Source organism: Carcharodon carcharias, chromosome 18 (assembly GCF_017639515.1).
Source record: "Carcharodon carcharias isolate sCarCar2 chromosome 18, sCarCar2.pri, whole genome shotgun sequence".
NCBI lineage: Eukaryota > Metazoa > Chordata > Chondrichthyes > Lamniformes > Lamnidae > Carcharodon > Carcharodon carcharias.
This window is the reverse complement of record NC_054484.1, coordinates 40,977,655-40,994,805: the sequence shown is the minus strand read 5'-3', so window position 1 is coordinate 40,994,805 and position 17,151 is coordinate 40,977,655. Positions and strand designations below refer to the sequence as shown.

Here is a 17,151-nt window from a genome sequence, read left to right as displayed (position 1 = left end):
GGCTATGAAGTCACTATAGGGACATATGATCTTGTATGTATCTCGCTCCTTTCAGGCTAGCACTAGAGATATTTCTGACGTCTTAAAGTTTACAGTCCATTGTCGCATAAGGAAGTTCACTGAATTCTCCATTCAAAAAGAAGATAAGACTTAATTTTATTCCCTGCTTCAGCTAGAAGCAGGTGGAGGGAGCACAATGGTTTATAGGCTTCCACTTAGTACATGGTATCATTGCATGCACATGACTTTGCAGGTGCCACATGTCAACTCTACCCTATACCGGAACAGAAAGAGATTCCACTCCCTCCCTCAGTTGCTCTGAGACCATAGGCAGTGCATCCATGTGGGTCAATACTCAGTATTCTGGCAACAATCATGAGGCCTTCATCCTGTGGCAATCCACTGTGTCATCTGTGTTTCAGCCACCATGGCAAAACAAAGGGTAACTACTAGGCAAGCAAGCGCTATCAACTGACAACATGGCGCTTGACTCTGGTTCACACTTTCCCATCATGCATACAATGAGAGCCATGCTGCCTCAAGAAATGTGACAGAGCGGACCATTGGTCCCTGAAACAATGATTCTGCTGCCTGGACCAGTCTATAGGAGTCCTGCAGTACACGACTGAGTGAGTTTTAAGATTTGTAATTATCTTGACGTCATGAAGGAATGGTCCTACCTGGTGAGAAGCTGAGGAACAAGAGTATGAGGAGGAGGAGGAGGCAGCAATGTAAATAGTCCCTTTCTGCTCTTGCTGTATGTGAAGAACTAATTCAAGTGCAATACCAGCAAACACAATCCCCATTCCCCATTTACCAACAGTCCCACGCTCCTTACCTTCCCTCTGTCACTGACTATCACATCATCCTCATTACAACGCAAAAATAAAAGCTAACACAAAATAAACGTTCCAAGACAAATTTATAAATGCTATCACGCCTTATTGCACACAAAGTTAAACTAATCTATCTTGTGCATTCCCTTAGTGCCTGTCCTCCATGTGCTGTTACTTTTCCTATTGCTCCTACAAAGTGCTACCTCAATGGTTGGTGTCAGGTTACTGTTGTTCAGTGCAGGAGACTGCAGATGGCCTGGGAGGACACCTGCGAACAGATCTGTGCATAGAAGGTTTGACTTCAGACTGCACCAGCTCAGCATGCACAGCAACAGCCTGTGCTGGCTGGCTGACGAGTAACAGCAAGGGCACTGGCAGAGTGGATGGGATGAATGCACATGAGCTATCATCTGAGAGAGGACAGCAGGCACGTGCTCCATGGAGCTGCTGCCACACCTCCAGATGGCGCCTCAGCAATCCTAACAATCTGTAGAAGGACAGATAGCTGGACTGCTGTGAGATCCTACAAAACTCCTTTAAACTTTGGTATCCATGGTCATGAAGGCAGCAGCCTGAACTTGCATGATTTCATTCTGAGCTTCCACTGCAACCTCCAGATTTCTGGTGGGGCCGTTTGTGTTGCAATGGAAGCTGAGACATCAGATGTTGCATCGCGGTTGGGTTCACAATTGTGGTGATGGAGTTGGCCACTGCTTCTACACTGGAATGGATGGCTCCAAAGTCTGCGCAAAGCCACCTGTTAGGTTGGTAGCAGACTCTGCCATGCTCCTTGATATTAACTGCTGGCTTTATGGCAGGTTTCCCAATGTACCAAGCATTTCATTGTGCACTTCAATCAACTTTCTTCTATATCCTGGCCTTTCAAACCCTTCAGCTGAGTTCTCTGCAGCAGAACTTGTGCGTGAGTTTGCCCTCTGGTGACCTGGCAGCTGTGCTATCATTGCCCCCTACACTAGCTGTAGTGGATTTATGAGCTGTGTTTCATTCCATTTAGACCCTGTCTCTATGCTATCCTCTAAGGTATGTACAGTTTCAGTATCTGAACTGTGGCTATGACTATGAATCAAGTGACAGTTTTACTTCTTCATTACTCTCTTCTTGATCTTCCTTCTGTCTGCAAGGTTGCACTTCTTGGGTATCTGCAAAGATAAAGGCATAAGGATAAAGTTGTGGTGAGGGGAAGTTGAGGGTTGGGGGGGAGGGTGGTTAAATTGGTGTATGCTTACACCATCTGCAGCTTGTAAATCAGAAGTGATTAAGGGATGAGCAGGAAATGTGAAAGAGGATTAGGTATGAGAACACCATCATCCTCAATGGATTTAGCCTTACCACTGGCCATAACCTTAGTAATAGCCACCATCATCCCCTCCATGTGGGATTTAATGTCCAAGCATGCCTCTCCCCTCTGGTTCCTAATGTTTCTAGTTGTGCACCACCTTCACTTGTAATAGCGAGTGAAGAATGTCAATGAGTCTCCTACAATATGTTTGGTTGATGTGGCTGTCATGGCTGAATAGCGACAGTGTGTAACACCTGTGCAAAGTGGCTGTGAGGCTTTTAGCAGTGTGAAGTGTGTGAGGGTGCAGTGGAACATGTGGATGTTAGGTATGAGCTATGATTGTCTGAGAGTGATTGTTGGTAGGGAGTGATGGTTTATGGTGTTTTGAACAGTTTCTGAGGCTATTGGTGGGATGTGGCATTTTGAGGATGCATTCACTGACCTTAGCCATTTGTGTGAGGTCATTGAACTTCTTGCGACACTGCATCCGGATCCTTGGGGCTGCATTCCTAGCACTGACCTCCACGGCTACCTGTGTCTGAAGGGCCTCTTACGGATACAGGACATCCATCCTCCTTGCCACTGCTTTGATCAGAAAACCTTGGTACGTGTTTTCTCCCCTGGTCAGCCATTGTTCTTTGTTGCACAGCACAATTTGTCATGATGTCAGCACCTCAACAGGCAAATTGCCCTTGCCCTTTAAGAGCTACAGGCTAGGCTTAAAGAATTAGTTCCTGGATGATGTGTGCAGTCAGTGAACAGTGTGGTTAACACTGGTTACACACAGAAATCATAATGAGAAGGCAGCACAAAAGTTTCTACGTTCCTGTATTACATCGAACAGGCCTGAGGTAATCGCTCAATGCTGTCCCCATACTCATATCTGGGGCTGTCAAATTTAGTCCCTTAGGTGTTTGTTTTTTACCTAAATAGTTCAAATATAATATAAATCTCCGGTACCCCTCTACTGTTTCAAATATTGGACACATATTCAGATGGAAACTGGTTAGTCAGATTGAGTGCCAAAGCTAAACCCTGAGAGAGGGCATTACCTGATTAACTTAGAATAACAATTCTACTTCAGGAGCTAAAGAAACCAGCAACACACATGCATAGTGGGAGGAGCGAGATAAAATTATATTATTTCTACTTCCCTCACATTGGTAGAATTGCGTTGCTGGAATAGGGGAGCATATTTAGCCTCTTCTCTTGGGTGATGTATAACCTGAGGGGGAGGGCCAATGTTTGGGCTGCATTTCATCTGATATCTTCGCCATGTAGTGGTGCTGGTTGGAATTGTAAGTGTTCAATTCCCTGATGGCTTTTGGGAATAGCTGGACACATTTTACTTCTAGAGGCTTATATGCATCTGCTTGGTTTCAGCTGTGGGTTTATGGGCATGTTGCCAGCAGTCTTATAGAAGCTTTCTCACATGGGTGCCAGCCCCTTTAACATTTAAGCTTGGGATTTGAATAACCACAATTTGAACTCTCCATCGTTATGTTACTGTATATCTTATTCTTGATGATACTTGACAACTTCATCAAAGGGTCTGACTACACATATAATGAATGAGCGTTCCTGTGTTCATTAATATACCTGTGGCTCCAACACACGGGTCAGTTTGTACTTGTCCAACAAAGAAAAGTGTAAAAGCTTCAAGTGTACATTGTATAAGCTAACAGTGACCTAGAATCTAAGTCCAGTCACCAAGTGACAAATTCTACAACTTGTGGCCTTAAAGTAATATCCAGGTTATATAAAACATATTTAAATATAATATTACATTACAAAAATTGGGAGCAGAAATTTTGGCAGTAAAATTTATCCTGGGAAGTAGTATAGGATGGACGATAACAAATCAGCAGCCTGCTTTAGACTGCACTTGGTTTGTGCCATGATCCCAGATAAATTTCACCCCCTGTTAAGTTAATCATTTTCACAATGAGTATCATATTTGAAATTTTAAAAAGATGATCCTGCTTTTCAATCTGCTGAGAATTGCAAATTATAATAGACTACAGCTGTCTGTCACCATCTGTGACATTATTAAATTGGCTGCTCTATCTGCAGTAATCCTACTGCACTGAATGTTAACCAGGAATTCTTCATCAACAAGTAAGAAATACGGATAGTAAAATGACATTAATGATAACATGTTGTACGTTTGTAGACTGAAGGTTGGCCCCTGATGTTGTCCAGGTCAATTAGATACCACTGTTGGATCTTTTACAGATGCAGATCTCCAGATTGGGAGATTATACTGGGGAGACAGTGGGGCTTATTACTGCTCTGTTATCACTCCAGATGACATTGTGGGTAACAGTGAACAAAGAATGGAACTTCTTGTGTTGGGTGAGTAGAAATAATAAATATATTTAAGCAGGTGCATGCAAACGTGATTATAGCCAAATATAAATAGCAATTGTCAACTGGATTAACCCCAAAGGATTTTTGCCTAAATATGCACACACATTTATCTATCACTCTATTTCAATGCAAATTATTTTTTGTATTGTTTAGACTTGTTAAGTAGAGTAAGAGGTAAGTGGCCAAGAGAGGTGTGGTGATATAGACCATTAAAACAGTTCTTTGGAAAGGAATTATTTGTAAAAATGGTCAAAATACTAAATTATTACGGGTTAATACAATCTAATTTTTAACTTTTGTACTCCTTATAAATTATTTTAACTTTGTTATATTGTCAATGTTCAATTATTGCACAGCTGCAATTTTCAGAACTGGATATTAAAGCTAGAAGAGTTAAAGTGCACGTGTTTAATACCATTCCCCTCCCCTAATTATGAAGTTACAAGTTACCCATTTTTCATACTTTAGTCAATTATTTGGCTAAAGTAGGGAAAAAAAGGAAGTTGTGTTGATTGCCTACACTTTCACTAGCTATTAAATGCCCTGTTCAAATCAAACTCCGCCTAAGTTTCAAGAACGTTGCATTTTAATGCTCCCCTGCTGGTGGGTTTGAAGGCAGGAAATATCCCACCCCTTTCCTCCATTGCAATTATACCAGTGGCAGGGATGGCGTTATGTGGCCCACCCACCAGTGGGCCAATTGAGGCCCTTATGTAGCCAATAAATTCCTACTTAAAGTCCTCATCCCGCTGGGATATAATCAGCAGTGGGAGAGGTCCACACCAAGCAGCTAGTCCAGCAGCTTTCCCTGCCCCTGGGCCTATCGGAGAGCATACTGTAAGTTTTACCACCCCCTATTCCCCCATGATATCCCCGCATAGACCTCTTGAACCTCAGATCCCTCCAGCCACCCTCACTGGGAACTGCCAAGTTGGCACCTGACGAGACTGTAACCCAAATCCCAATCCAACACCTCACACCTCTGTTCTGAAATGCTGGAGAGCTGTCGGCATCTGATTGGCCGGTACCTTCTTGAGACAAGACTTCCTGATCCTGAGGGGCAGAAATCCTGTCTCCAGCCTATTAACAGCCAACAAGTTTTTTGCCAGGGGTAATCTGGCACCTCTTATAATTCAGCCCAATATCTCCACCTGCTCCTGGACCCTCTGCAGCCTTCCAGCTTGAACATTGGCTTTAGTAACTTCAGACCTTACCTATTTCCTTCACTGACGGAGGGCCTGTTGATGTGAACTTTAACTATTGGTATCTTGGAAGGAGGGGGCAAGTTGTTGTTTTGCATATAGATTCTTTGTCAAAAGTTATTTTGAAGCACAAATCTGGATCAATTATCATTATATACAAGTATATTAAGATATACAAGTATGTTACAAAATGTGTATTGTTACTGTATAGAGAATGATTCTGGCAAATATGTTTAAGATTTAAATATTCAATGTAAAATAATTTGCCAAGATCATAAATTTTAGGAGTGTTAACCACAAAAACTAGGGCCTTGGCACAGTGGAAAAAATAGCATGACAGCTGAAGTTTAGATGCTTCATTTAAATCTCATTGACATACCACTGTGCATCATGTCTGTGCTTGATTGGAACATAACGTTTTGGTGCTCAGACGCAACGGTGGCTTGGCATTGACTGAGCACTAAAAAGAGGATATTGGACCTGCTGACATATGGCATTTACATTTGTATAAATAAAGTCACACTAACCTGATCAAATGAACATTTTGATAATCAGTTTAATATTTATGAAAGCCCAAATGTGGATTGCAGTTCTGTTACTTATACATGATTAATCGCTCTTATTGTGAATGAATAGCAGGTCTTGTGGCACAATGAATAGCATCTCTACCTCTGGGCCAGAAGCTCTGGGTTTAAGTCCCACTCAAGGATGTGTTGGCCACGGAAGGTATGTTGATAACATGGCCAAACAGGTTGGATATCAACCTGTAAATCCTTACAACATGCTTGATGGTGAAAAGACTGAGCAAGTTTCCTGGTCAGTCATACTGCAGAAGGCAACAGCAAACCACTGCAGTGTTTCATCAGACATATTCATGGACCATTCCAATGGAAGTCCATGGTCACCAATGCCTTTTTAGGGCATAATACCTGAAGGAGGAGGAGGAAGACTATGAATGACTGTAGAAATTGAAAGGGAAACCATCAGTTTAATAATTAGGACAGAATATTGCTGAAAAAAGAGACTTTTGTCAAAGCTTTTAGTCTTGCACTCATCAGGACAATTCACAAGAAAATACCTATGTCAGATGACTCTGATTGGTAGCGGCGTTGCCATGGAGAATGCACAAATGCCTGACAGTTAACTGCCAATAGCCAGTTGGTGAAGGAGGAGACCAGAAGTCAATCTTTACTCAGTTTTAGATTTTTTCACAACTCTATTAACATTACAAATTTATAGCTCCTGACCCTATAACAACCCCCCTCCAGTGTTAATAAGTGTTTATTTATACTCTGGGTAAACCAAAAACAAATAAACAAATTAACTAATTAACAACCCCTTAAAGGAGTGCTGTATTGGAAACTAAAACTACAGAGGAAACTTGAAGTGTCTCATTACACTCCTTTGAATAAAATCAAATAAACTAACTAATGAACCACCCCTTAAAGGGGCAGTGTTCTCTTTATACTCTCTTTTGAGAAACCTATAGACAATGAATAAATCAATGATGAACCACTTTTGAAGGGGTACTATAATTTAACAGTAAATTAAAACAAAACTTCAAAGGAAACTTATTAAATTAAAAGGTAGTAACTCTTTGTACTCGAGTAAATCAAACAAACAAATCAATCAATTTAATGAAAGAATGATCTCTTAAGGGGAATGTCTCTTTATACTTTTGAGTAAAATCAGATAAACAAGTAATTAACTAATGGAACACCCCTCAATGCGGAAATGTCCCTTTATGCTCTTTTGAGCAAACAATAAATTAACTAATAAACTAGTTGACAACGCCGTAAAGAGTAACAAATATCAAAAACTTTAACAGAAACTTTGCAAATTAAATTAAAATATCATTCACGGGGCTGATACTGCACTCCAGTCCCTGCGGTGCCCACTGGTCACGGAAGACCTCAAGCAGACCAGTGAACACTGCATGTGGCCTCCCCAGGGATAAAAGCAGAGATCCTGACAAACAGGAAAAATACAAAGTGCAGAATTTTAAAAAATTCTTTCATGGGATGTGGGCGTTGCTGGTAAGGCCGGCATTTGTTGCCCATCCTGAATTGTCCTTGAACTGAGTGACTTTCTAGGCAGTGTCTCTTTATACACTTTTAAATGTATCAATTAAACAAATTAACGAGTGAACTAATTAACAAACAGCTTTGTAAAGCAAAAACAAAACTTTAAAGGAAATTTAACAAATTAAATAAAATTATATTGTTGGGGGAGATAATGCACTCCAGCCCCTGTGATGCTACTGGTTGCGAAGGCCTCAAGTGCACTGCTGGACACTGCGTGCTCCCTCTCAAGGACACCTGGGCTTGGACATAACCACAGAAGAAAGGCAGACAGTTGGGTGGAATGACCCCTCAATTGCTCACTACCTGGACCTGTTAATGGCCACCTTGGCCAGGCCCAGGCTCAGGAGGTCCTCTATCCTGCCCGGCCCGCCCCCCCCCCCCCCCCCTGCACTGCTTGGTCAAAGATCAGGAGCGTGGGGCTGAAGTGCAACCAAAATTTGAGAAGCAGCCCCTTCGAACAATCAAAAAGGGGTTGCAACCTCACACAGTCTATACATGCATGGAACACAGACTCAGACTTCCAGGCCACAGAAAAGTCAGATGGCCTGGAACCACCTTAATCTTTTATTGCATGGGACTGCTACATCTAATGCCCTCCACTCCAAATCTCCGATCATAAAGGAGGGGCAGTGTCTCTTCATACTCTTTTGAAAAACAAAATAAATAAATTGAACTATTAAAATCGATAAATCGGCGGTGGGGGGCAGGGTGACAGCCTCTGGTGGGGCACTGTAACTAAAACAAAAATGTGAACGGAAACTTACAAAATCAAATCAAAATGTCATTTCCGGGGGTGTTGACGCACCCAAGCCCCCGTGGTGCCCACCGACGGCTTGAGGCCTCTAGCGTACCAGCGGACACTGCATGCTCCCTTTCCAGGGCCACTCGGCCACAAACAAAGCTGCCGTAGAGGGGCAGACAGTTGGGTCAGATGACCTCCTCAGCTGCCCATTGCCTGGACCTGTTGATGGCCGCTTTGGCCAGGTCCAGGAGCAGGCTTACAAGGAGGTCCTCCTCCATCTCTGCCCCCCTCACCTCTACACTGCGTGGTCCAAGATCAGGAGCTTGGGGCTGAAGTGCAATGAAAGGAGCAACCCTTTCAAATAGCCAGAAAGGGTTGCAACCTCGCACAGTCTTATGTATGTGTGGAACACGGACTTTGACTCCCAGGCCATAGAAAACACTGTCCTGGAACCATCTTAACCTTTTATTGCATGGGACTGCTGCATACAATAGCCTCTACGCCAAAGCTCCAATCGTAAGGGGGAGGCAGTGTCTCTTTATACATGCCCTAGTAATTATCTAATGAGTGCTCCTCCCCCACCCACCTGCGGACACCTTAATTTATACAATATACATGGGGCAATGGAAAGGAGAAAGTGGCAGAGGCAGCTGACTGTCACTAAGATTGAGATCATCCAAAGAATAACAGAATCTCACAGTGCAAAAGAGGCCCTTCGGCCCATCGAGTCTGCACCAACATGTGAGAAACATCTGACCTACCTACCTAATCCCATTTACCAGCACTTGGCCTTGAATGTTATGACGTGCCAAGTGCTCATCCAGGTACTTTTAAAAGGATGTGAGGCAATCTGCCTCCAACACCCTCCCAGGCAGTGCATTCCAGACCGTCACCACCCTCTGGGTAAAAATGTTTTTCCTCACATCCCCCCTAAACCTCCTGCCCCTCACCTTGAACTTATGTCCCTGTGTGATTGACCCTTCAACTAAAGGGAACAGCTGCTCCCTATCCATCCTGTCCATACCCCTCATAATCTTGTACACCTCGATCAGGTCACCCCTCAGTCTTCTCTGCTCCAACAAAAACAACCCAAGTCTATCCAACCTCTCTTCATAACTTAAATGTTTCATCTTAGGCAACATCCTGGTGAATTTCGTCTGCAACCCCTCTAGTGCAATCACATCCTTCCTATAATGTGGCGACCAGAACTGCACACAGTACTCCAGCTGTGGCCTCACCAAGGTTTTATAGAACTCCAACATGACCTCCCTACTTTTGTAATCTATGTCTTGAGTGATAAAGGCAAGTGTCCCATATGCTTTTTTCACCACCCCACTAACATGCTCCTCTGCCTTCAGAGATCTATGGACACACACACCAAGGTCCCTATGTTCCTCAGAATTTCCTAGTATCATTGTCATGCCGTTCATTGAATAAATCCTTGTCAAATTACTCCTACCAAAGTATATCACCTCACACTTTCCAGGGTTAAATTCCATCTGCCACTTATCTGCCCATTTGACCATCCCGTCTATATCTTACTGTAGCCCAAGACACTCAACCTCACTGCTAGCCACCCGGCCAATCTTTGTGTCATCCGTGACACCTCCTTACACTTGTAGGAGGTGAGGGTGGAGGGGATGTGGGAGAGGAGTTTAAGAGGACGGTTTACAGTACATAAAATAAGTCAGACAGTTTTTGTTTTCCAGGATGATCCTGGATTAATGAGCAGTATTAGCAGTCAAGAACAGGGTCTGATGGTGCTTTTTATGGTCAAGCTAGATCTGGCAATGAATAGCTAAACCAGTTGTCCCCCTGTTATGAGGCCATTAACTTTTAAAAAGAAATTTGAACTCCTAGTTTTCAGCTGATGGAATTACACTGCAAGATTTCACATTTTAATCAAAAATTTTTTACTGTAGTGGAGTTAAACAAAGCAAGTGCTACTAACTTTACACTATATTTTGTAACACTTATTCCGAAAATCTCTACAGAACACACCATTCTACTTTTATTTTCACCCAAGAATCGCCCTATACATTCCAGGATCTTGAGGGTTCCTTAATTTCTCCTGGGACCAAACTCAGGTGTGCCACAGCTCTCTGAAATTCACTTTGATTATGTTCCTGCTATTCTCCGAGGTATAAGATTTCTTGGGGTGCTTCCACTAACACCCAGCTAAGCAACCCTCCAAATCTCCTTAAGCACCTCACGATTGTTGTCACCTCAGATCAAACATGGGCCTCATGCTTAGTAATTCAAACTTAGAAGTACCCCTGATTTCTGATGGCCCTCTGCTCTGCACCCACAGCTCCTTTACAGCTTAAAGCAGATTCTCTCTCTCTCTCTGCCTGTTTCCAAGCTGTTCTGGCTCCAGGCATAAACTGCCTGGAGTTTCAAAGTTGCACCCGATATGACTAATGGTTACTGTAAGAAAACATACAGGTAAACCCAAACAGGGGATACCTCCCCGCATAACCTATTTCCATAGTGACGTGACATTCCTGGGATGTTCCAGATGGAAATTTAAACCAATTACCTCCAACTTTAGATCTGAAAAACGCAAGGGGCAGAATTTTGCCCTTGACAAGCAGGCTCAGCGGGGGCAGTGGGAAAGCTGCTCGCCGCCTGCGATTGGCACCACACCGCGATTTCACGCTGTCCAATTGTTAGGTTCGATGAAAACTTTAGCTTAATTGATTATTTAATGGCCTTAACAGGCTGTGTGTTGACATCAGCAGGCTCAGCCAATGTCAACGTGCATCATTTCTCGCTTGAGAGGGTCGGGCACACCCCTGCCCACCGAGTGAAAATTTCTGCCCCTGGATAATTATAGACCTTCCCTTGTTTACCCAGTGTTGTCAAACCTTTCTTTGTTCTGAAAAGCCATATGAATAATTTAAACCCCTTATGAAGACAACTTTTGGCCCAAATTTTTGCTCCCACGTCAGGAACGTAGAGTCAGGAAATTTCCTGACTCCACGAACCTGATTCAGGTGAAACATCCCTGATAGGTCAGTTTTTGTTGCTGGGATCCTGGGTACGTGCCAAAGTTGGGCCTGCCACCCCCAGAAATGGTGCAGAGGCAGTCACAGTCACTGCCGACTGCTGAGGCGGCTGTTTGAAAGGCCTGCCTTAATGCTCTGGGGCTTTGTCCCAGCTGTAATAAAAACAGTAAGGCCCTCTAGCCCTCACCCCTCACCTTCCCTCACAATCCCTCACACACCATGCTCCATTGATGCCTATGTCTGCCATCACACGGCCCCCCACCCACCCTTCCAGGGCCTCTCATACCTTCCATGCTAACCCATGCCCTTCTACCCAATCTCCATGACATCTTGTAGCTCTTATGCCAACTTAAAGCCAACTTGTGTCAACCCATGCCCCCACCCATCAACCTTTGTTGTTACATCCTCCCCTCTATGTCAACTCATCCAGTATCTACCATGGGCAGACCTAAGGAGACATCTTGAGATGAAATAAATAAAATTTCGAAGCATCTATTTCAGACTTCACAATATACTATATATATATAAAACTCTCATTGATAAAAGCCCATTAAATACATTTTAATCCCTTCAAGTATTTAATCCTCTATAGTTCATATTCCTATTCATATCCATAGCCCTACATCAAATTTGGCTAATCCCTTAATAACCTCCCCAAGTGGTCAATCAAATCGCTAAATTACAGCCCTCCCTCACCACCCCCCAAACTGTGATAATGATAGTTTTTAAAGCAATCAAGTAGTACTAATATTATAATTATAACCCTCAGTCTTATAGAGTCATAGAGTTCTACAGCAAAGAAAGAGGCCCTTCGGTCCATTGTGTCTGTGCTGGTCATCAAGCCCCTATCCATTCTAATCCCATTTTCTAGCACCTGGCCCGCTATGGCATTTCAAGTGTTCATCTAAATACTTCTTGAATGTTGTGAGGGTTCCTGCCTCTACCAGCCTTTCAGGCAGTGAGTTCCAGATACCCCCCACCCTCTGGGTGAAAAGAAATTTCCTCAAATCCTCTTTAAACCTCCTGCTCCTTACCTTAAAACTATGCCTCCTGGTCACTGATCCCTCCACTAAGGGGAAAAGTTTCTTCCTATCTACCCTGTCAAAATCAAATATTTAAAACTCTTCCCTAATGCATCGTGACCTGTAACAAGCACAAATCACATTGAAGACTGATATGTCAACATGATAAATGGGCATCGCTCAAGATTTTAACAGTAATTTCTCGGTAATAGGGCCATTAACCCCATCAGATCGAATACAGGCATTATAGTGATAACTTGTTTTTTGGGCACAATGTTGCCCAAAGTGAGTACAACATGGTAGGGATTTCAATAACCCATGAAGCTTCATTCTGCTAACTCTTCGATCAAATTAGATTTGGTTAACACATTTAATGTGTGGGTTACCACCCATTGTAAAGCACTTAGATGGGCATTAATATCAGTATTAGTCCTCGGAAGGGAAATGTGCAGAAAATAACACATCAAAATCCTCTTAATCTGGTAGCAGAAGACATCATTTCTTTCCAATCAATTAACTTTGAAGAGTTCAAAGAAATGTTCCAATTTAATTGTGGAATTCTTACATTATTGGAAAGGAAGTGGAATTTAGGGGCTACTGTTCTAAAAGATTTGGTTGTGTTCCCTATTTGGTTGAAATCTGGAGTTTCTATTCTGAAGACAACAGATGTTAACGAATAGCTTTTGAAATTCCAAATGCAGATTTTCTTTTCTCGTGAAAGACACAATAGGCTGTTTTTTTCAAAATTTAAGAGCCAGGGACTTAAATAACTTGACAGCTTGACAGTTCAACAAACGTTATTGATATTTTATGCACATAAGCGTCTACTCTCCAAAATCCCAAAAGGGTACCTGACCTGTCCAACAACACCAGTAGGTATATTTAGCCCATTAAATACATTTTAATGCCTTCAAGTACTTAATCCCTTGTAAAAACAAACACTTGATTCATAGCCCTACATTAAAGTAGGGAAAAAGTTCAGAAAAGTACCTTTTCTTTAAATTCATAAATCCCACAAGTCATGTTTTGGAGATGAAAATTGTTTCTGAGTGAAGGCAGCTGCACTTTTAAAAGTAAAAACAAAAAAAAACTGCGGATGCTGGAAATCCAAAACAAAAACAAAAACAGAATTACCTGGAAAAACTCAGCAGGTCTGGCAGCATCGGCGGAGAAGAAAAGAGTTGACGTTTCGAGTCCTCATGACCCTTCGACAGAACTTGAGTTCAACTACAAGAAAGAGTTGAAATATAAGCTGGTTTAAGGTGTGTGGGGGGGCGGAGAGAGAGAGAGAGAGAGAGAAGTGGAGGGGGGTGGTTGTGGTTGTAGGGACAAACAAGCAGTGATAGAAGCAGATCATCAAAAGATGTCAACAACAATAGAACAAAAGAACATATAGGTGTTAAAGTTGGTGATATTATCTAAACGAATGTGCTAATTAAGAATGGATGGTAGGGCACTCAAGGTATAGCTCTAGTGGGGGTGGAGGGAGCATAAAATATTTTAAAATATTTAAAAATAATGGAAATAGGTGGGAAAAGAAAAATCTATATAATTTATTGGAAAAAAAGGAAGGGGGAAACAGAAAGGGGGTGGGGATGGAGGAGGGAGCTCAAGACCGAAAGTTGTTGAATTCAATATTCAGTCAGGAAGGTTGTTACAATTCAACAACTTTAGGTCTTGAGCTCCCTCCTCCATCCCCACCCCCTTTCTGTTTCCCCCTTCCTTTTTTTCCAATAAATTATATAGATTTTTCTTTTCCCACCTATTTCCATTATTTTTAAATATTTTAAAATCTTTTATGCTCCCTCCACCCCCACTAGAGCTATACCTTGAGTGCCCTACCATCCATTCTTAATTAGCACATTTGTTTAGATAATATCACCAACTTTAACACCTATGTGTTCTTTTGTTCTATTGTTGTTGACATCTTTTGATGATCTGCTTCTATCACTGCTTGTTTGTCCCTACAACCACCCCCCGCCCACTTCTCTTTCTCTCTCTCTCCGCCCCCCCACCCCCCACACACCTTAAACCAGCTTATATTTCAACTCTTTCTTGGACTCGAACTCAAGTTCTGTCGAAGGGTCATGAGGACTCGAAACGTCAACTCTTTTCTTCTCCGCCGATGCTGCCAGACCTGCTGAGTTTTTCCAGGTAATTCTGTTTTTGTTTTGCACTTTTAAAAGTGGTTGCTGAAATATCATTTTTTTAAGTTTAATTTTTATTTTAAGAATCTATGGAATTTTCATCATGGAGGAATATTCCACACATCCCACTTCTAAAGTTAGGTTTTCAGGGTCAGAATGGTTGTTCCTCAGTTATAATGACCTAGAACAGCATTAAAATTTCAGTTACATCTCATTCATCAAGGCTTAGCTTTTTACAACGAGAATACTGTGTAAGAAGTTGAAGTACACAGGAAATCACTGATTCAGTGCTGATTGCATCTGCTAGGACTGGAACAGTGTAATCTGTGGGACGAGCAAGGCAACATTGACAGTAACCTCTGGATTTTTTCATTTAACTGTGCCTGTGAGAACACCAGAAGTTGCTATCAGTTTTATACGCTCATGATAGCAATGCTGACAGTTTCACTATGATTATAATCACAAACTCTGGGCCAATAAATGCAGGTCACCAATGGTCTAAAAATCCTCAGATAATATGCCTGTCATTCACCACAAGATGAGAAACAAATTTGCATATATTGTTAAAAATTGAGACTGTGCCTGTGGATGTCCAATCAATTCTGAATACAGATGACAATGAATAGAAATTTTCTTAAGCTGTGGGTTTTATATTTTAAAAGCATCCCACGCTGTTCTATATGGATTTGAATTCAGAATGAAAATCAAAGATTTCTACACATCAGAAGTCATAGAAAACACAAATTCCAGATGACTCATTTCCATGTTATTCAAGGGGCTTCTCTGAATCTTTTTTGTTATATGTTGACAGCATTTTGACAGTATTTCTTTGGACACATCTACAAAGAAAGACACATGTTATTTTTATCTCCCATAGACAGCAAGTGCAATCTGATGCTTACAGACATTTGATTGACTGATTTTAAAAAGTGTTTATCTGAAAAGTAAAATACACTCATTTATTCTGAATAAAATCACATTCCACTTGTTATTGGTTGAATCCAAAACACCAAATCATTTCAAATTTATTTGCAAATGATGTTCCTGTTTTATGTTATAAGCACACCCATTTATTATAATAAATGTTTCTAGGTTAAGCAGTTGTTTAAAGCAGGTCATTCCTACTCTTCAAAAAGCAAGGAGGAAAATAAACATTTTTTACTTATTAGAGTCATTAATGTACAACTGTGCAGAATTACACACCCGTGGAGATATAAAAAAAAGTGAATATTTTATTCTAGATCTGAAGTTAGCATGGGGGGATTTCCTGGATCTGCTCCCAGATGCAATAGATCAACAACAACATATACATTTGTATAAAGCAAATATAGCAGAATGTCCCAAGGCACTTCACAGAGACTTAATAAAATAAAAATGTATGCTGACCCAAAGAATACATTAGGATGGTGACCAAAACTGGATCAAAAAACATCTGAGTCAGAGCTACTGTCTCTACCTACCTGAAATCTCCTCTTTCTTCAAAATCACAAGGGCAGATTATCCTGGATCTGCTCCCAGATGCAATGAATTACCTGAATGCAACAAAGGCATATTGGAGTGCATGCCAGTAAAGAATGTAACCAACACTAAAAAAAAGTGTTTATATAAATATATCGGTACATGCTGAGACAGATTGTTTAATGAGACAGGATTAATTAATGACCTCATGGAAAGGATCCTCTAGGCAAGAGTGATCATAACATGATTGAATTTCACATTCAGTTTGTGGGAAATATGGGTCTAAAACTAGCATCTTAAACTTAAATAAAGGCAATTGCAAGGGTATGAAGACAGAGTTGACAAAAGTGGATGGGTAAATAGGTTAAAAGGTAAGACAGTGCAGAAACGGTGATAGATATTTAAGGAGATATTTAATTGAGGAAGAAAAACTCTATAAGAGGGATGCACCATCCATAGCTAACTAATGAAGTTTAGGATGGTATAAAATTGAAAGAAAAGGTGTATAATGAGGAATAAATTAATGGTAGGCTAGAAGGTAGGGAAATTTTTAGAAACCAGCAAAGGATGTCTTTAAAAAGGAAGGCAGGGAAATTGGAGTATGAGAGAAAATTAGTAAGAGATATGAAAACTGACAGTAAAAACTTCTACAAGTATATAAAAATGAAAAGTGTAGCTAAAGTGAGCCTTGGTCCCTTAGGGGATGAGACTGGGGAATTATTAATGGGAAACAAGGAAATGGAAGAAACTTTGAACAAGTATTTTTTATGCCTTCACAGTAAAAGACATAAAAAGCATTCCAAGAATAGTAAAAAATCAAGGGAGGGAGAAATTTAAAATAATCGCGATCACTAGAGAAAAAAGTACTGGGAAAACTAAAGGGATTAAAGCCTGACAAGTCCCCTGTCCTGCATCCTAGAGTCTTAAAGAAAGTGGCTCCATAGATAGTAGATGCATTGGTTGTAATCTTCCAAATTTCCTA

General features: G+C 41.4%; 1 protein-coding gene across 1 annotated transcript in view; it reads left to right on the top strand.

The window, feature by feature from the left end:
• The window catches only part of ildr2 (immunoglobulin-like domain containing receptor 2), a 137,951-nt gene that overhangs the window by 66,303 nt on the left and 54,497 nt on the right, over positions 1-17,151 (top strand). The window contains exon 3 of the mRNA XM_041210879.1: positions 4,372-4,491. Within this exon, the coding sequence (XP_041066813.1) occupies positions 4,372-4,491 (120 nt within the window). The remainder of the gene's footprint in view (positions 1-4,371; positions 4,492-17,151) is intronic.